The sequence below is a fragment of the Equus przewalskii genome, chromosome 13 (genome assembly GCF_037783145.1).
Source record: "Equus przewalskii isolate Varuska chromosome 13, EquPr2, whole genome shotgun sequence".
Lineage (NCBI taxonomy): Eukaryota > Metazoa > Chordata > Mammalia > Perissodactyla > Equidae > Equus > Equus przewalskii.
This window is the reverse complement of record NC_091843.1, coordinates 6,653,542-6,673,906: the sequence shown is the minus strand read 5'-3', so window position 1 is coordinate 6,673,906 and position 20,365 is coordinate 6,653,542. Positions and strand designations below refer to the sequence as shown.

The 20,365-nt window shown below is 39.9% G+C and overlaps 1 protein-coding gene across 1 annotated transcript; it reads left to right on the top strand.

Moving 5' to 3' along the window:
- The first annotated feature begins 443 nt into the window (after window positions 1-443).
- On the top strand, window positions 444-18,712 carry C13H5orf47 (chromosome 13 C5orf47 homolog). The gene is made up of 5 exons (XM_070569022.1): window positions 444-779; window positions 3,742-3,827; window positions 5,273-5,372; window positions 13,755-13,790; window positions 16,842-18,712. Exons 1-4 carry the CDS (start codon window positions 524-526, stop codon window positions 13,772-13,774), a joined length of 462 nt encoding a protein of 153 aa, XP_070425123.1. The 5' UTR covers window positions 444-523; the 3' UTR covers window positions 13,775-13,790; window positions 16,842-18,712.
- The last annotated feature ends 1,653 nt before the right edge of the window (window positions 18,713-20,365 follow it).

Below are 20,365 nucleotides of genomic sequence, written 5' to 3'. Positions count from 1 at the left end.
CTAGCCAGCCCCTAAATATAGTGGTCCACCCCACCCCCACCTCCTCACAGTGGTCCGACCCCTCAGCTACGCCCCCCACACATACAGTGGTCCGGCCCCCAGCCCACCCCACATACGGTGGTCCAGCCCCCTCCTCACAGGGGTCTGGCCCCTCAGCGGCCCCCACACACAGTGGTCCGGCCCCTCATCTACCCTCCCTCCCCCACACTGGTCCGGCCCCCAGCCCGCCTCCCCTCTCCCCTTCTCCTCACAGGATTCTGTCCCCTAAGCACGCCCCCCCCCACACACACAGTGGTCCGGCCCCTCATCTACCCCCTCTCCCCCACACTGGTCCGGCCCCCAGCCCGCCTCCCCATACAGTGGCCCTCCCCCCTCTCCTCACAGGAGTCTGTCCCCTAAGTCCCCCCCCCCCCCAACAGTGGTCCGGCCCCGCGCCCCGCCCCGCCCCCGCTGCGGACGGTGCCCCGGCGACTGAGGGCCTTGGCGCGGCTGCGGTACAGACCGCACGGCGACGGCGACGGCGATGGCGGCGGCTGGCGGGGGGCGGACGCGGCCTCCGGCGGCCTGCGTCTACGTGGCCCGCTTCGGCGCGCACCGGTGTGGCGGTGTGCTGCAGCTGGGCGGCCGCCGGAGCCCGGGGCTCGGGGCCACATGCAGCCGGGCGGGCGCGCCGGACGGTGGAGGGCGGCCCCCCGGCCCCGGGCCCAGGCCCCCCGCGGCCCCCTCGGACGAGCGGGCGTCGAGCGCGCAGAGCAGCCCCGCGCCGGCGGCACGTGCAGGTGGCGCGAAGGGGCGGCGGGGACAGGGGGGCGGGTGGGCGCGGTGGGCTTCTCCACCCTTGGCCTCCCCTCAGCCTTGGGTCGGGCCGCAACCCTGAGGGCGGCCAGGCCGGGCCCGAGGTCGCCCCTGCCGCGCTGGGGCGGGCGGACGGCCCGAGGAGGGGCGCGAGGGGCAGGCGCTGTCGTGTGAGACGAGGCGGAGACGGACGGGGCGGACGCAGCCCCGAGGCCCGGCGTGATGCGGCCTGGCGCGCTGTGTTCCTTCGGGGCCGCTGACTTGGCGATGAGCTTAAGGGGAGCCGGCCTCTCTAAGAACGGAGGACGGCTCTCCGTGTGTTCAGTCTACGTTTGTGTCTTTCTGGAATGTGTGTATTTACAACTTGTCCCTCTATAGGTTTTACATAATCCTGTTCAGTGTCTTCCTAGGCCTTTGGTCGTCTCCGCTGTAGTAAATGGGTCTTCCTCCTCCGTCATGTCCTCCAAATGTTTACTGTTTGTGGATGTGACGCTTCTCCATCTTTAGAAAAAGTCGACTTTGTTTAGGATTGGTTTACGTACATTTTGAGGGGTTTTGACAAGGTTATATACCCTAGTGACATACTACCACAAACAAGATGCAAAGCATTTCCATTATCCCAAAAACTCCTGCCTGCCTTTGAAAGAGGGCCCACCTGTGCTTTTTTTTTTAAATAGCGTTATTGAGATATAATTCAGAATCCTTTCAACTCACCTATTACACAATTTAGTGTTTTTTACAGAGGTGTGCAATCATCACCACAATCAGTTTTGGAACATTTTTATTACCCCCCAAAGAAACCCTGTACCATTAGCATTCACTGTTCCCCCTTGCTCTGTCCGCTCCCCCCAACCCTAGCCCCATGAAAGCACTAAATTACTTTCTGACTCTATAGATTTGCCTATTCTAGACATTTCATATAAATGGAAGCATACAATATGTGAGCTTTCCTGGTTGGCCTCTTTCACTTAGCCTATTGATTTTTGTATGTTAATCTTAGATCCTAGTACGTCACTGAATTCTTTTATGAGTCAGTTTTATTGTTGACACATAATTTTTCAGATATACTATTATTTGTAAATAAGGATAATTTTATTTCTTTTTTACCCATTCTTATGCCTACAATAGATTTTTTTTTTATTGCATTGGCTAATACCTCAAGTGCAATGTGGAATAGTAGTGGAGATTGTAGGCATCCTTGCCTTGTTTCTGACCTTAGGGGAAATGCCTCTTGTGTTCCCCATTAAATAAGGTATTGGCTTTAGCTCTAAGGCATATATATTTAAGATATTAAAAAGTATCCCTCAATTTTTATTTTATTCAGTGTTTTTATCATTAATGGGTGTTGAATTTTGCCAAAAGCTTTCTCAGATATATGGAGATAAACATTTTTCCTTAGTTTTATTAATATGGTACGTAATACAAATGGATTTCCTAATATTGAACCAACCTTGCATTCCTGAAATAAATCCTACTTGGTTGTGATGTATTATTTTCTTAAAGTAGTGTTGGACTCTGCTAATAATTTGTTTAGAAGTTTTGCAGTGGTATTCACGAGAGAGTGATCTGTAGTTTTTCTCTCTTTGTACTTCATCTAGTTTAGGTATTATTAGAGTTATACTTACTTCATAAGAGGAATTAGGAACTTTTCCCTCCTTTTCAGTGCTCTGGAATAATTAATAGAACATTGGGACTATCTGGTGTTTGAAGATTTGTTGGAATTCTTCTGTGAAACCATCTGGGCCTAGTGCTATTTGTGGGATAATTCCTTAAAAACTTTCTATATATCTCCAATGGAAATTGGTCTCTTTAAGCTTTCTAACTCTAATGGGTCAATTTTGCTCATCTGTATTTCCCTAGCAAATTATTTATTCCATCCAGGTTTCCAAATTTATTTGTATAAAGGTCTGCAAAGTAGTGTCTTATGGTTTTGGAAAATTTCTTGTGTTTCAATGGTTATGTCCCTCTTGTCATTTCTTTTTTTGTATGTATGTGCTGTCTCCCTTTTTCTTGATCAAGTTAGCCAGTGTTTTGTCTATTTTGTTAATTTTTTTAAAAAACAGGATTTTGATTTATTAATGAGATATTTTGTTTGTCTAGTCTCTTACTCATTAATAAATAAAAATAAATAGTAAAGATAAAACTTTATAATTTCTTACATATGCTTTCTTTGTTCTTTTTATACTTTTTTTTGAGCAGGAAATTTTATTTATTTATTTTTATTCTTCCTTTTATTGATAAAAGTGTTTAGTGGATGGAAAGATGCATAAGGCACACGTGGCCATTGCCCTCCAGAAGGTCACAGCTTAGTGGAGGAAACGCATTATAAACACATGGAATAAAAGTGTACTAAGTGGTGTGAACAAGGTGTTCCTGGAGCCAGTGCTGTGTGTGGGGCTGTGTGTGTTTGAAGGAAGCCTGTAGAGAATAGGTGATGGGAGCTTTCTGGAAGAGCAGGTGGAAATTTGTCTGCCAGGTGTGTGTGTGCGTGCATGTGCATGCACACAGTGTGTCAAAGCCAGATAGAACAGCATGTGCAAAGGCTGAGAGGGTAAGAACAAGGTGTTTTGTGTAGTTAGAAGTATGATGTGTATCTGAAGTTGAGAAGAAAGGAGACTGTAGAGGTTCAGTGGGGCAAGATGTGGTTTCTGGCATTTGTTTACTCTATCGCTGGCCTTTTTGGGACTCACCTTTCAAATCAGAAAAGGAAGGAGATTTCCTAGGCACTTCCAAGGTAGTTTATCTCTAGTTTCGTTGCTTGTTTCCCCCCAGCATAGTATTAGCTATTTTGGAAACTGTTATTGTCAAATGATCAGAAATATACCAACAAATGTAGAAGTCCTCAAAGACAGCTCAGGAGACATTTATAATTGCCTCCATTCTCAGGACGGTGAATATGTGTTGACCTTGATATTTTACCTTCTCATTCTTTTTTTTTTAAATTAGGTTTAACTCAGAAGAATTTAGCTAAAAAGTTTGATTTTCCGATACCTTTGAATGAAGCTTCCAAAATACTGAAGAAAAAGAAAAAGGTATATCATTGTAAAGGGGAATGAGCAATATCTGAATTTTAGATTAACCTCTCTAAATACAAATATGTGAAGAAACTCAAGACAGTAAAAATAGCTCCGTCTTTTGAAACATTAAATTTACTGAAATGAGAAAATACAATTAATTTAGCAGAAATGAAACCGGGTTTGGAAATATTTATTAACCATGAAGAATAGTCGTTTTAGTGTTCGAGGTATAAAACACATTTTAATCCACCTGTAACCCACTGGAAGATCTTTCAAAGCATGGAAATATATGTTCCATAGAATAGAATAAATTCCCATAAATAGTGTAATATAAGAAGAAAATCATGGATTTCAAGAGAAGAAGAATGGATCTGTATTGGTGTCATGTTGCTCTTTTAAAGACCAGGGCTATACATTAAGTTTCTAGCAGAAAAGCGGACAAGGGTGAGCCTTTACTGCTGAATCATTTCCACCTCTGGTGGTCCAGATGTCATGGGAACTTGAGTGTTTTAAACATATTCGGCCTCAGTTGCTCTACCAATCTTGGTTTTCCACCATACATTTTATACTTCAATTTAAAGAAATTGTTGGTTGGTAATGGCACAGAAAAGCATATTGTTTCTGAGCTTCAAGTTTGTTTGATTTATAATCCATGGATAGTATAGAATAGCATGTAAGGTGACTAATCCTTGCAGTGTGTGTATTTTGAGTGATCGTCTAATCTCCTCACTGTACTAAGAAATATTTCTTCCAAGAACCACTTCCTCTTGGATGAGGAGAAAAGAGCAGTAGCTAATATTTACTTATAACTTCTGTGTGCCAGACGCTGGGGGTAAGTGCTTTACATATATTTTTCAAAATTCTAATAATCCAGTGTATGAAGTTATTCCTAGATGAGATTAAAATGTTTGCCCAATGTCAAGCAACTGGTAAGTGGCAAAGCCAGAATTTGAGCCTAGATCGATCTGTTTGCTTCCATAGTCCTCATTCTATCTATTTTAGTATATTCGTGCTCTCTAGTAATTTTGCTTTGGTATGTCCTAGGAGAAATGTTTAATTCTTGACTAGAATAAGGTACGTCAAAAAATCAAATCATTGCCCAGTGGTTTAGACATAGGAATAGGAATTCACTGTTTTTGTTACCTTTCCAAACAAAACTGAATGTGTTGGAACCATTTAGGCAGGACTTTATAGAGAGTGCCTTTGAAAGGAAACTTCATCCAGGGTGGTTAATTTAAATACCACAAAGAGGAAATGCTAGGAAGTTGGGAAAAGAGACCAGAGAATTCAGTGATGATGAGAAAACAATTACAGTTACATTTTAGGTCTCTAAGTGCTAATATTGCTTTATAATAATAAACATTGACATGCAACACAGTTGAGTCACTCCCAGTTCCTTCCATCAAAATGTATTCCAGCTTCTCTACTCAGTATTCCTTAACTGTGCTTATCTTTTTAAGGTTTTAGCATGGAATAGAGTATACAAAGTCATTTCTAGAATGCTTGAAGAAAATGAAAAATATAGACTCAGGCTGAAACGCCAGCAATTATCTAGTGAAAGTAAGTTAACACAATTTTTATTTTATTGTAGTATTCATTGTATTTTATTGTATTAAAAAAGACTGGCTTCTATAAGAGTTTAGTTACCTTGGTCCCATGAGACCCATAGTTTTCTGAATTGTCACATTCGATGTAGAGACTATAGTAGGGAGGGTACCGTATTATCACTGTTCATCACAATTAAAGGTACAAACGTCTTGAAGCAATGAGTGTAGAGTAGACCACAGGTGTAGGTATGAGTGGAGGACTGCAGAAGGTGAGCCTTGACTAGAATTTACTGAGCAAAGGGCACATACTTGTCTGTTAAATCTGAATTTTTTTTTGTGAGGAAGATCGGCTCTGAGTTAACATCTGTGCCGCTCTTCCTCTATTTTGTATGTGGGACACCACCACACATGGCTTGATGAGTGGTATGTAGGTCCCTGCCTGGGATCCAAATCCCTGAACCCCAGGCTGCTGAAGTGGAGTGCATGAGCCCAACCACTATGCCCCTGGGCTGGCCCATAAATCTGAATTTTAATGCCAACTCTTTAATGCAGATTACAAAACTCGTGCAGATTAATGAAGAAAAACATTTTAACTACAATATGAAATTATACATTTGGTGTCACTTCATGTAGTCACTTCCTTTCCATGGATGCTGCAGTCTGATTTAATGCATTTAACAAAATCTGCCCTTGAAGTATGACCTTGATGTCATTATTTCATTCCTGGAAAACACTCATAAATTAAATCATGTTCTAAAATTTCATCAGTGTTGAGTTGATATTGTGGCCAGAGCAAAATTAGATGTAATCTAGTATGTTTATTAAAGTAATTGGAAGTTCTGGATTCTCAAACAATTAAGTTGGATACAATTTATGTAACTAATAATGTCCCATGAACTGATAAATCGTAGTAGTTATTTATCCCCTTCCCATGCATATCCTAATACACATGCTGCCATGCTGAATGCTTCTGTAGGTTCTTTGGACAGTCACTTGATGACAGCTTCTATTTTGACAGTCAATAAATCTGCAGAATTTAATTTTTTAAATTTATTTTTATTATCTACTTTTTTATTGGAGGTCACATTGGTTTATAACGTTATATAAATTTCAGGTGCACGTCATTATATTTTGACTTCTGTATAGACTGCATCATGTTCACCACCAAAAGTCTAGTTGCCACCCATGAACACACACATGTGCCCCTTTATTGATTTTGCCCTCCCTGCATCCCATCTCCCTCTGGTCACCACCAATCTATTCTCTGTATCTATGTATTTGTTTTTTTGTTTATCTTCCACATATGAGTGAATTCATATGGTAATTATCTTTCTTCATCTGACATTTCACTTAGCATAATACCCTCAAGTTCCATCTATGTTGTTGCAGATGGCAAGATTTCATCTTTTTTATAGTTGAGTAGTATTCCATTGTATATATGTATATACCACATCTTTATCCATTCATCCATTGGGCACTTAGGTTGCTGCCAATTCTTGGCTATTGTGAATGATGCTGCAATGACATAGGGATGCATGTATCTTTTCCAATTAGTGTTTTTGTGTTCTCTGGATAAATAACCAGAAGTGGAATACCTGGATGACATGGTATTTCTATTTTTATATTTTTGTGAAATCTCCATACTGTTTCCATCAGGGCTGCACCAGTTTGCACTCCCACCAGTAGTGTATGAGGGTTCCCTTTTTCCTACATCCTCTCCAACACTTGTTATTTCTTATCTTGTTAATTAAGGACATTCTGATGGGTGTGAGGTGATATCTCATTGTGGTTTTGATTTGCATCTCCCTAATAATTAGTGATTCTGAACATCTTTTTATGTGCCTGGTGGTCATCTGTATATCTTTGGAAAAATGTCTGTTCAGTTCCTCTCCCCAGTTTTTAATTGAGTTGTTTGTTTTTCTATTTTTGAGTTGTATGAGTTCCTTGTATGTTTTTGGTACTAACCCCTTATTGGATATATAGTTTGCAAATATTTTCTCTCAATTGGTAGGTTGCCTTTTTGTTTTGGTGATGGTTTCCTTTGCTTTGCAGAAGCTTTCTAGTTTGATATAGTCCCATTTGTTTATTTTTTATTTTGTTTCCCTTGTGTAAGGAGATATGATATTCAAAAAGATACTGCTAACACCAGTGTCAAAGAGCGTACCGCCTATGTTTTCTTCTAAGAGTATTATGGTTTCAGGTCTTACATTGAAGTCTTTAATCCATTTTGAGTTAATTTTTGTATGTGGTGTAAGATAATGGTCTACTTTCATTCTTTTGCATGTGGCTGTCCACTTTTCCCAACACTGTTTATGGAAGAGACTTTTCTTTCTCATTGTATGTTCTTGGCTTCTTTGTTGAAAACTAGCTATCCATAGATGTGTGGGTTTATTTCTGGCCTCTCAATTCAGTTCCATTGATCTGTGTGTCTGTTTTTCTGCCAGTACCATGCTGTTTTGATTACTCTAGCTTTGTAGTATAATTTGAAATCAGAGAGAGTGATACCTGCAGCTATGTTCTTTTTTCTTGGGATTGCCTTGGCAATTCGAGGTCTTTTGTTGTTCCGTATAAATTTTAGGATTCCTTGTTCTAGTTCTGTGAAAAATTTCATTGGGATTCTGATTGGGATTGCATTGAATCTATAGATTGCTTTAGGTAATGTGGACATTTTAACTATGTTTATTCTTCCAGTCCATGAGCATGGAATATCTTTCCATTTCTTTATGTCTTCTTCAGTTTCTTTCAACAGTGTCTTATAGTTTTTCGTGTACAGGTCTTTCACTTCCTTGGCTAAATTTATTCCTAGGTATTTTATTCTTTTTGTTGTGGTTATAAATGGGATTGTATTGTTGATTTCTCTTTCTGCTAGCTCATTGTTCATGTATAGAAATGAGACTGATTTTTGTGTATTGATTTTGTACCCTGCAACTTTACTGTATTGGTTAATTATTTCTAATAATTTTTTGGTGGATTCTTTCGGATTTTCTATATATGGAATCATGTCATCCACAAATAGTGACAGTTTTACTTCTTCCTTTCCAATTTGTATACCTTTTATTTCTGTTTCTTGCCTAATTGCTCTGACTAGGACTTCCAATACTATGTTGAATAAGACTGGCAAGAGTGGGCATCCTTGTCCTGTTCCTGTTCTTAAAGGCATAGCTTTCACTTTCTTACTGTTGAGTATGCTGTTGGCTGTGGGTTTGTTGTATATGGGCTTTATTATGTTGAGGTGCTTTCCTTCTGTTTCCATTTTATTGAGAATTTTTATCATAAATGGGTGTTGAATCTTGTCAAATGCTTTCTCTGCATCTATTGAGATGGTCATGTGACTTATTCTTTATTTTGTTAATGTGGTGTATTACATTGACTGATTTGCAGATGTTGAACCACCCCTGCATCCCTGGAATAAATCCTAAAGGATCATGGTGTTTGATCCTTTTAATGTATTGTTGTATTCAATTTGCTAGTATTTTATTGAGGATTTTTCTGTCTCTGTTCATTAGGGACATTGTCATGTAATTTTCCTTTTTTGTGTCATCCTTGTTTGATTTTGGTATCTGGGCAAGGTTGACCTTGTAATACGAGTTAGGAAGCATCCTACCTCTTCAATTATTTGGAAGAGTTTGAGAGGGATAGGTATTAAATCTTCTTTGAATGTTTGGTAGAATTCACCAGAGAAGCCATCTGGTCCTGGACTTTTGTTTTTTGGGAGGTTTTTGATTACTGTTTCAATATCTTTACTTGTGATTGGTCTATTCAAATTCTCTATTTCTTCTTGGTTCAGTTTTGGCAGGTTGTATGATTCTAAGGATTTATCCATTTCCCCTACATTTTCCAGTTTGTTGGCATATAGCTTTTCTTGGTAGTCTCTTAATCTTTTGTATTTCGGTAGTATCTGTTGAAATTTTTCCTCTTTCATTTCTGATTTTATTTATTTGAGCCCTTTTTCTTTTTTTCTTAGTGAATCTAGCTGAGAGTTTGCCAGTTTTGTTTATATTTTCAAAGAACCAGGTCTTAGTTTCATTGATCTTTTCTATTGTCTTTTTAGCTTTTATTTCATTTATTTCCAGTCTTATTTTATTATTTCCTTCCTTCTGCTGACTTTGGCTTCATTTGTTCTTCTTTTTCTAATTCTTTCAGGTGTAGCCTTAGAGTGTTTATTTGCGACTTTTCTTGTTTCTTGAGCCTGTACTGCTGTATACTTCTCTCTTAGTACTGCTTTTGGTGCATCACATAGATTTTGGTATGTTGTGTTTTCATTTTCATTTGTCTCCAGGTATTTTTTGACTTCTCCTTTGATTTCTCCATTGATCCAATAGTTGTTCAGTAGCATATTGTTTAGTCTTTATATATTTGTGACTTTTCCAGCTTTCTTCCTATGGTCAATTTCTAGTTTCATACCATTGTGATCGGAAAAGATGCTTGATATGATTTCAGTCTTCTTAAATTATTGAGACTTGTTTTGTTTCCCAACATATAGTCTGTCTTTGAGAGTGTTCCATGTGCACTTGAGAAGAATGTGTATTCCTCTGCTTTTGGATGGAATGTCCTATATATATCTATTAAGTCCTTCTGGTCTAGGTTTTCATTTAAGGCCAATGTTTTCTTGTTGATTCTCTTTCTGGATGGTCTATCCAGTGATGTTAGTGGGGTGTTAAAGTGCCCTACTATTACTGTGTTGCTGTCAACTTCTCCTTTTAGGTCTGTTAATAGTTGCTTTGTATACTTTGATTCTCTTATGTTAGGTGCATATGTATTAATAAATGTTATGTCTTCTTAGTGGAATGTCCCCTTTATCATTACAGGATGTCCATCTTTGTCTCTTGTTATATTTTTTGGCTTGAAATCTATTTTGTCTGATATAAGTACAACTACACCCACTTTCTTTTGGTTGCCATTTTCTTGGACTATCATCTTCCATTCCTTCACTCTGAGCCTGTGTTTGTCATTAGAGCTGAGATAGGTCTCCTGGAGGCAGCATATTATTGGGTCTTGTTTTTTAATCTATCCAGCCGCTCTGTGGATTTTGATTGGTGAATTCAATCCATTTACATTTAGGGTGATTATAGATGTACGAGGGCTTCATATTTCCATTTTATCTTGTGTTTTCTTCTTGTTCTATATTTCAATTGTTTCTTTTTCATTGTGTTTCTGTCTGCCATTTCAGTCTTCGTTTTCTGTGATGTGTTTCTCAGTTTCCTCATTTTTTATGTTTTGTGACTTTACTCTGAATTTTTGTTTCATGGTCACCATGAAGTTTGTATAAAAGATCTAATAGGTGAGGTAGTCCTTTTTCTGATGATAACATCTTGTCTCCATTTGCCTATACAGGTTCTGTCCTTTTCCTCTTCCCCTTCTACGTTTTTGTTGTCACAAAGTATCCCTTTTTGTATTGTGAGTTTGTTATCAAATCAAAGTGCTTATAGTTGTTTTTAATGCTTTCTTTCCCTTTAGCCTTTATGTTATAATTAAGTGTTGACTAACCTATTCTGATATAGAGTTGCAATTTTCTGATTCTGTCTATTTATTACCTTACTCAAAGCATTATATACCTTTGCCTTTTTGTTTCAGATAAGAGGGCTCCTTTCAACATTTCTTATGAGGCAGTTCTAGTGGAAGAACTCCCTCAGCTTTTATTTGTCCAGCAAAGCCTTTATTTCTCCTTATCTGAAGGATAACTTTGCTGGATAGAGTGTTCTTGCCTGACAGCTTTTGTCTTTTAGTATTTTGAATATATCATTCCATTCTCTCCTAGCCTATAGAATTTCTGCTGAGAAAGCTGCTGATAGCCTAATGGGGGTTCCTTTGGGAGTTATTTTCTTCTCTCTGGCCACCCTTAATATTTTTTTCTTTGTCATTGACTTATGACAGTTTTAATATAATGTTCCTTGCAGAGGGTCTTTTGCATTGAGATAATTAGGTGGTTTGGTAGCCTCATGTACTTATGTGTCCAGTTCTTACCCCAGGTTTAGGAAGTTCTCAGCTAGTATTTCTTTTTTTCTTTCCTTTCTTTCTTTCTTTTTTTTGGTGAGGAAGATTGTGTTCTTCAGCTCCAGAATTTGTGGGGCTTTTTTTAGAGTTTCAGTCCCTTTGGTGAAATACTCTTTCTGTTCATTAATTTTACTCTTGAACTTATTGAACTGTCTTTCTGAATTTTCTTGTAACTCACTGAGTTTCTTCATGACAGCTCTTTTGAATTCTCTGTTAGTTAGATTGCAATCTTCCATGGTTTCAAGTTTGGTTTCTGGAGAGTTGTCATTTTCTTTTTGTGCTACTGTGTTACTGTAGTGCTTCATGGTACTTCATGAGTTGTTCCTCTGCTAGCACATTTGTGGTAGAAAACACTTTTCTTACTTGAGTAAGGCTCTGTTTACTTTGATTCTGACCTGCTTCACATTGTATTTGAGAGCCTACACTTTTCCCCCTTCTCTGCATCTTCCAGAAGCATTGTCAGTGCCTCGTTGTGCTGCTGTGCCTCTGAGGCTGCTGGTGCCTTGTTGCTTATGATGTCACTGCAGTCATGGATGTCACCACTGGCATCACTGGACTGCCAGCACCTCTGCTGCTTCTGGGGTTGCCTGTATCATGGGTTACCCCACTATGGTGGTCGGGGGAGGAGGAATGGGGCAGGAGCCAGGGTTACAGGCACCTCTGCCACATCCAAGTTTTAGGATCTGCAGGTGCTAATTCTATGCGTGGGGGGCTGAAGTTGTGGGCACTTGTGCAGCTGGGGGTACCAGGATCATGGGCTGCACTCTTGCTGTTACCTGGCTCTCTGTGGGCTCTGCCTGGGCTTGGGTGCTGCTGTTGCATGTGCCACCTGTGCTGCTTCTCCAAGGTTATCTAGGGCTGCTGGCAACGTTGCTGCCAGGGACACTGCTCCTAGGTGGACTGGGGTTGTGGGTGACACCACTACCACCATGGGGGTAGAGGTACCTGGGTCACAAATGCCACTGGAGCTCCTGAAGCCTCTGCTCTCTTGCACCTGTGCAGTTTCTGGAACATCAGGTCATGGGCACTGCCTCTGCTGCTTGGGGTCTTGGGGTCTTGGATGCAGCCCTTGCTGCTGGAATGGCCAGTGTTGGAAGCGCCACCACTGGTCAATGGGGAGGGATCTGGGTGAGGGGCACCACTGTATTTCCTGAAGCCTCAGGTTGTAAGTACCACCCACCGCTGCTGGGGGAGGGAGAGGGACAGGGACTGCGCCACAAGTGCCACGGTGGCTCTTGCAGCCTCTGTTCTCTAGTGCTACCGTGCTTCTTAGAACCTCATGTCACGGGCATTGCCACCATTGTGGAGAGTATCTGTGTCTTGGGCGCAGCCTCAGCTGCTGGAGGATCAGTGTTGGAGATGCCACCTCTGGGCAAGGGGGAGGGGCCTGGGTCACACGTATTATCATGGTTCCCAGAGCTTCTGGTCATAAGCCTGCAATGATTCCTGGCACCTCCAGGAACGTGGGCTGCCTGGACTCCTGGGTGTTACCTCAGTTCCTGGAGCCTCTGGTCTCGGGAACTGCTGCTGCTGCTCCCATGCTTACACCACCTCTAAGAGGTCCAGTCCACCCACCTCAGGTGCATAGATGTATGGATCTCTCAGGCATTCGTGTGTGCTGTGCAGGGAGTCCTTTGTTGGTCCATGTATGTCCTACTGGTTATAACTGAGAGGTGGAAGACAAAGGGAACAACTCCACCATGATGCTGACGTCAACCATTGTAGAATTTAATTTTGTGAAGAATATTTTCATAAGATAATAATTAGAGCAGAGTACCATTCTGTAAGCAATGTAATACTGGGAACTCATTACCGTTCATATCATATTGCATCAATAATAGCATAAATTACTTGCAATAATGGCATATAAAGCAATGTTCACATTAGTGATACTCTACTTTTCATATTCAGTTAAGAAGGAAAATGAGGCAGGAGAGAGGATTAGGAAGGAAAAAGTAGTCAGTAGTTTTTGAGTGAAAATGATGTTTGAATAGGCAGAGCAATGTGCAAAACACCTGGACATTGTTCTTACTGTTAATCCAGCTCCAATTACTTTAATAAACATACCAGATTACACCTAATTTTGCTCTGGCCATAACTTGAACTTTTCAGGTTCTCTTGTTCCTCAGCAAGAGGCCTTCTACTAAACATCAAGCAATCTTGTAAGGATTATTTAACATCTTAAAATAATGTGCAGAGTTGTCCAGAAATAACGTCTTAAAAACATAAGGTAGCCTTGTATTTCATTATTTTGTAATACAATTTTAAACCAGATTACAAAAACTAATACTTTTGTTTTAAAAATGTATTATAACTCTTATGCCTTAATATGTATTTATTAATGGGAAAATCAGTGCTAGACGCCAACTTGAATTTTCCTTATATTTTATCTTCCTCCTAGACTCAGATCACACAGGATGAATCTTCTTATCTTCTGGTGAGAACCCATTTAGATAACAGTTATAGACTTCTTTCCTTCCTTTTACGTCCTACCTTCTCCAACCTTTAGTATATGTCCATTGTTAATTCTAGCCTGTTCCTTCCTAAACCTAGTATTTGGCCATAGGAGGTACTCATTAAATATTTGTTGAAATTTGATAAACGTCGTTGGGACCCTATCTTCACCATGCTGTTGAAACTACTCTCTCCATGCTCCATGCTTTGTTGTTCTTCATACCTCTGCTTAGTTCTCTTTCTCTTTGAACATGCTGTCACCGTTAATATTATCTTACTACTTCTCCTTCAAAGTTTTCTTCTTTCTTAGTGTTCTGGAGGCTACGTCATGGTTCTCTTTCTGTGTTTCTGACCATATTTTCTGTGTATTTTTTATTTGTCCCTTTTGCTACCACCTAATAACAGATGCTTCCCTAGGAGTAATTGTTGGTCCTACTCTCTCTTTACATTTTTACTCTGAGGTAGCTCACCCATTTTCTGGTCATGTACGTCTGAATTTCTTTAGGCTATTCCAGTTACTTTTAAATGCCACATGTTTTAAACTGAGCATATCATCTTTCCCCCTTCCTTTTCAATTGTTCCCTGGTTGACTAATCATCTGGGCTCATTAACTTCTTAGGGAGAGATTACATCCAGTTTGGTGGGGTTTGGAAAGTAATAGTAAAGGTAGTAAGTTGGGCCTTGGAAAAGAGACATTAGATTTGTATAAGTGAGAATGTGGGGGAGGGGAGTATATTTTAGACACGGACATGAGCAAGTTCATGGAGTCCAAGAAAACGTTCTGGAATGTACAGTGTGATTAAAGTGTGTTTAAGATAGTCACAGTGAAGAGAGTTATAAAAATAATACTGAGACTGTATTTCAAAGGGTCTCATTTGAATGCTGGGCTAAGGCAGTGTTCAGTTGGCAATGAATAAACATGAGACATTTTCTTAACCTTTTATTCTTTTTTCTTTTTGAAGAAGAAGATTAACCCTGAGCTAACATCCACCACCAATCCTCCTCTTTTTTGCTGAGGAAGACTGGCCCTGAGCTAACATCCATGCCCATCTTCCTCTGTTTTTTATGTGGGACGTCTGCCACATCATGGCCTGACAAGTGGTGCTTAGGTCCGCAGCCAGGATGCGAACTGGCGAACCCCAGGCCACTGAAGTGGAATGTGGGAACTTAACCACTGTGCGACCGGGCTGGACCCCAACCTTTTAATCTTACTGGTTTCAAATGTACAGAAAAGTTGTAAGAATAATACAAAGAACTCCAGAATACCCTTTACTTAGGTTCACAGATTTTTAACATCTTTCCACATTTGCTTTAGCATTCTTATACTCTGTCTCTGTGTATGTGTATATATGTGTGTGTATAAAGTATTACCTCTTAATACTTGTATGTGTATCCTAAGAACAAGGATATTTTTTATGAACCACACTGTAGTTATAAAATTCAGGAAATTTAACATTGATATAAAACTTTTATATAACCTATAGTCTATATTCCGATTTTTTCCAATTGTCCCAATAAAGTCTTTCATGGGATATTTTTCCTGGTACCAGGTCCAGTCCAAGATCATGTATTGCATTTAGTTGTGATGCCTCTTTAGTTTTTAATCTGTAACAGTTCTTCAGCCTTTCTTTGTCTTTCATGATATTAACATTTTTGAAGAATACAGGCCAGTTATTTTTCAGACTTTGGACTTGCTGATGCCTTCTCATGATTTGATTCATATTTTGCATTTTTGGCTGGAACATTATCTAGCTAATGTTGCTTCTTTCTCAGAGTATCACATCTGGAGTCTGTGATCTTCATTTATCCCTTATTGATGATAACTTTGATCTATTGGCTAAGTGGTTATCCATTTCTCTACTATATATAATTACTATATTTCCTTTTGTCACTAATAAGTATTTTATGGAAAGATAATAAGAGATATGCAAATATCTTGTACATCATCAGTACAGAACATTTTAAAGCAGTAGCTCAGATCTGCATTTTAGAAAGAATCTGATGTCATTTTGTGAAAGCTTTGGAATGGGGGCAAGATAGGAGATGAAAAAGAAAATCTGAGGATTATAATAGCAGTCCAAGTGAAAAGTGAAATGCACTTAAATGAGAATGGCAGAGGGGCGGAGAGGAGACAAGTGATCAGCTATAAGGGATAAGAGAGATGATACTGAGTTTTGAGAAGGAGTAGATAAGAAAGAAGGAAGTCGAAAGAAGGAACTGGTTTTGTGACGGTACTGAGTTTTATTTTGGCATGCTGAACTTTAGGTGATAGTGAGGTACCCAGGTGAAAATTCCAAGCAAGCAATTAGAAGTGCTGTATGGGTGCTAGTGTAATATCTATACTGCATAAAGGTCGTATGTAGTGTTAGCAGTAGATGCAGATGGAAACCTCAATGTGAGGATGGAGGCAGAGGAGAGGACTGAGAACAGTATGTGAGGCAACGTCCAGGACGAAGAGGAATCTCAGTTTCAAAGAGGGGTTCTAGGGCTCAATCAGGAGTAACGAGAGAGATGGTTGTGGGTCTGAGAGGGATACTGATGAAGCTTGCAGGAGATCAAGGGAGCAGCAGTCTACAGGAGGGCAATGACCTTGTTCAGTGAGAGTGCAGGGGGACACAAAGCAGGAGTGTAGAAATGCGTCCACTAGGAACATTTTAAGAGTCAGTCCAACACCTAGAAGTAAAGCAGAAGCTCGAAGTGATGACAGCCTCCAAGCAATGACCTTACTTGTGAGCAGCTCAGGTGGCTTGGAAAGGCCTGGGATATTGTGCTTCTGTGACGTAGTTGCTGTAAACGGGGCTGTTGAAGTCACCAAGGGTATTGGCAGGAGTTGGAGTGGAGAAGAAAAATATGAGTTACACATTGAGTCCATCGGAAACTTTTTATGGTCAACTAGAGAAAGTGAAAGTTATCAAAACAGTAAATATAGAGAGTAGCTGTTACTTTGCAGTCTTAGAAACGTTAAGATTTTTCAGTGACTGCTGATTATGACATTTTACATTAACAAGATTCAATTTTGTCGTCTTTTATTTAGGATCAACCCATCTTTGGATCTGTTTACCAAAGAAGATTATGAAGAGTTTAAAGATGGAACTTTAAATTGAATCATAATTATTTGTTCATTTTGGTGTGTTTTGTTGGAATTGGAACTTTAATAGTTGAATAGAAAAACTACTTTCTTTATAAATTAATAGTATTTCTTTGCAAGTTAATAAAAATTTTAGTTAAATATTATCATATGCATACAAGCATTATTTTAAGAATTAATACATATTCCATATTCTTTTAAATTACCCTTATACATAAAATTTAAATTAGCATATCAATACAATTGCATGCATTTAAATTGCCAACTTTTTCCTTTTATTAATGAGTCTGCAACTGCTGCTTTATTCATCTCTTCATTTAATGTGACTTTTAAATTAAACTTGGATTTATTTAAATTATTTTTGGCTTCCTCACTTTTTCTAAATTTCTCAATTATTTCATGATAAAAGCCTACAATTTACATAGCAACAATTATTTGGGATGTTAGAACGAATGGTTATTTGAGCCGTCTTTTCATCCTAAGGAAAGTTAGTAAATTTATGCAAATTCTATATTATAATATGGAGTATTTTAGCAAAATTTTGGGGCAAAGATCAGAGGAGACATTCTTCTCCTTTCCAGTCTCCTAATTAATAGATACATTATTTTTAATTCAATGAATGAGAAGTTTAGAACTCTGTAAATAATTTAGAAGTGTTTTCCAGTGAATTCCATAATTTTCGATTCAATATTGAGTAATAATCAGCTGTTACTTACACCACTTTTCCTGCTTTTTGCGATACAGTCTGTCTCCCTAAATTATATCCAAAGCTTAGATGGAACTGAAACCTCAGGAAAGAAACGTAAAAAGAGGTGTGCCACTGATAAGGTCTATGTACGCTTCTTACTTCTTCCCCTTCACGGGGCAGGCCTTCTCTTTTCTGTCCCGGATCATAATAGTGATGACTTCCATTCTTTTTGGGGCATTGAGAGGATGGGCTTCCTCATTTCTCTTACAATGGCAATACAAAGTGGCAATATTACAAAATTCTCATGAAAGAGTATAAAATGTATGCACTATAAAATAATTCATAATTTTGTTTCTTTCTCTAGTTATAAGTTAATTACTTCAGGAGACTAGAACAGCCTAGGATTTGTGGTAACATGTTCTTCTAGTGACTTTTTACCAAATCTACCTGTTTCCAGTTGAAGGACACATTACCTGGGCAAACGGCTTAGGCCTTGCCTGCCGTGCAGTCAGTGTCCAAAGGTCCCCTGGCATGGAGGGTCATGCAATCTTTTTGGAGCGTGTTGGGTAAATTTTCAGGCTGCTGAATTCTTGGGTTCAAGAAATTGAACCAAAACTAAATTTGAATTTTAGCTTATACCACTTAAATCTGTATAAATTGAGACATTTACTTGTTTAAAAGGTAATTTACGCTGCATAAAGTTTTGTGGTGAATGTGAATGAGGATTTTAGGTTCACTTCAATGTAGGTTGATATTTTTATGACATATGGCTTGACATAGCAAAGTAGTATTTTAATTTAACACATATGTCAATATTTATTAGATTTAAAATATGAGTCTAATTCTAGATACAAACTTAGTCTGTCTCACTGTTCAAGAACCACGGAGTAATGAAGACTCCTACTGAAATGAGTATTCTAGATATTTGCTCTAAAATTTTTAATTGTTATTTAATAATTTCTGGTGCAAATGTATTAAATCTCTGTTTTGTTAAATAGAATATAGTAAATATAATATGACTTTGCTGACACATCACTGAATACCAGCTATGGTACTGTGATTTATTTTTGGTTCTTTAATTCCAGAAGTGGCTAATGACCCCCACATTAAATGACTCAGACAACTATGAGATCCTGCCTTCTTTTTATCTCCAGCCCGGACTGTCGTTTATCTGGTCTCCATGAGTGGGAATACTCACTCGCCAGATATGTACCTGACTCTTCCTTTCCTCTCTTAGACCAAAGGCGGTTTATTTTAGCCCAGTAGTCTAGTATTTGCAGCTCCTGTTTTGGGTGCCAGAGTGGGTGTTTGATGCTTAGCTGTGCAGGGCGGAGATGGAAGAGATCTTCTAGTGGTGCAGATTAAGGATTAGGGTGAGTGCAGAACAGAGGACAAATATGGCAATGCTTCAAAATGTCGTTCAGCCATTTACTCCAGGTCTCTGACAGGTTTCAGGTGAACTTTGCAATTATGAGGAAAAACCAATGGGATCTTTTAGCAAAGGAACTAACTAAAACCTAGGATATTTTCACATCCAGTGTAAACTGAAGAAAGGTTAAAATTTGAAGTATTGTAAAATTTTGAAGCATTGCCATATTTGTCCTCTGTTCTGTACTCGCCCAAATCCTTAACTTGCACCACTGGAAGATCTCTTCCATCTCCGCCCTGCACAGCCGAGCATCAAACACCCACTCTGGCACCCAAAACTGGAGCTGCAAATACTAGACTACTGGGCAAAAATAAACCGCCTTTGGTCTGAGAGAGGAAAGGAAAAGTCTTAGGTAACCTAGGAGTCTCTGGGAGTCAGATTATCATGAAATGGTGAGAGATGGGTTTTGTTTTGTCTTTTGGTGAGGAGGATTGCCCTGAGCTAACATCTGTTGCCAATCTTCCTCTTTTTTTTTAATGTGGGATGCTGCCACAGTGTGGCCTGACGAGTGGTTCTGGGTCCGAGCCCAGGATCCAAACCCACAAACCCCAGGCCATTGAAGTGGAGCATGCGAACTTAACCACTACACCACCAGTCTGGCCCCAATGAGACTAGTTTTGAGTTTGGGATCCAGGCCTGTGGGAATAGGAAGGCTGAAAACTCTGTAAATGGAGGTGGAAGCGGCACGAGTGCCTCATTTTGTTATAGGGAGAGTGCTTGGCTGGGCAGTGGTGTGCTCCTAGAGTAGCAGCCCAAGTTCCTAAGTCAGAGACTATACATTTATGCTGGCTGTGCAGATAGACTCAGGTTTGCTGCACCGGGGGCATGGCTGACTGATGGCCTGGCTGTGCCGCATTGTGAATCCACTACTACATTTATATGAGGCCCTACTTCCCAACTAGTTGCTCCCAGCCAATGATTGAGTGTGGCAGGGATATTAAGGCAGGCCCAGTTCTGTGAGACAGCCCCAAAGACTCCCCAGTTGCCTTGCAGAAACTTACTTAGAACTACCGCAGAGACAGAGTCTAAGACTTTCCCCCCAACCTCTTTCCGTCCCTCCCTCCCCTACAGAGATTCGTGTTCCATCGTGGTAGGATGGCTCTGCCAGGCTCCCCTGGCCTCCTCTCAGCTTTCCCTCACAGGCATTTCCCCAGTAAATACGTTGCACATCAATTCCACCTTGGTGTCTGCTTCTGAGAGGACTCAAACTAACACAAGTGATATCAGGAGTGGTCTGATAAAGTAGGTAGTAAGATGGGCACTGGGATGGCTTATTCACCATCCATCTGGCAATGAGACACCTTCCTGAGTAGTATGTATGGTATAGATAGTCCCTGGCACATGGTGGTGGTT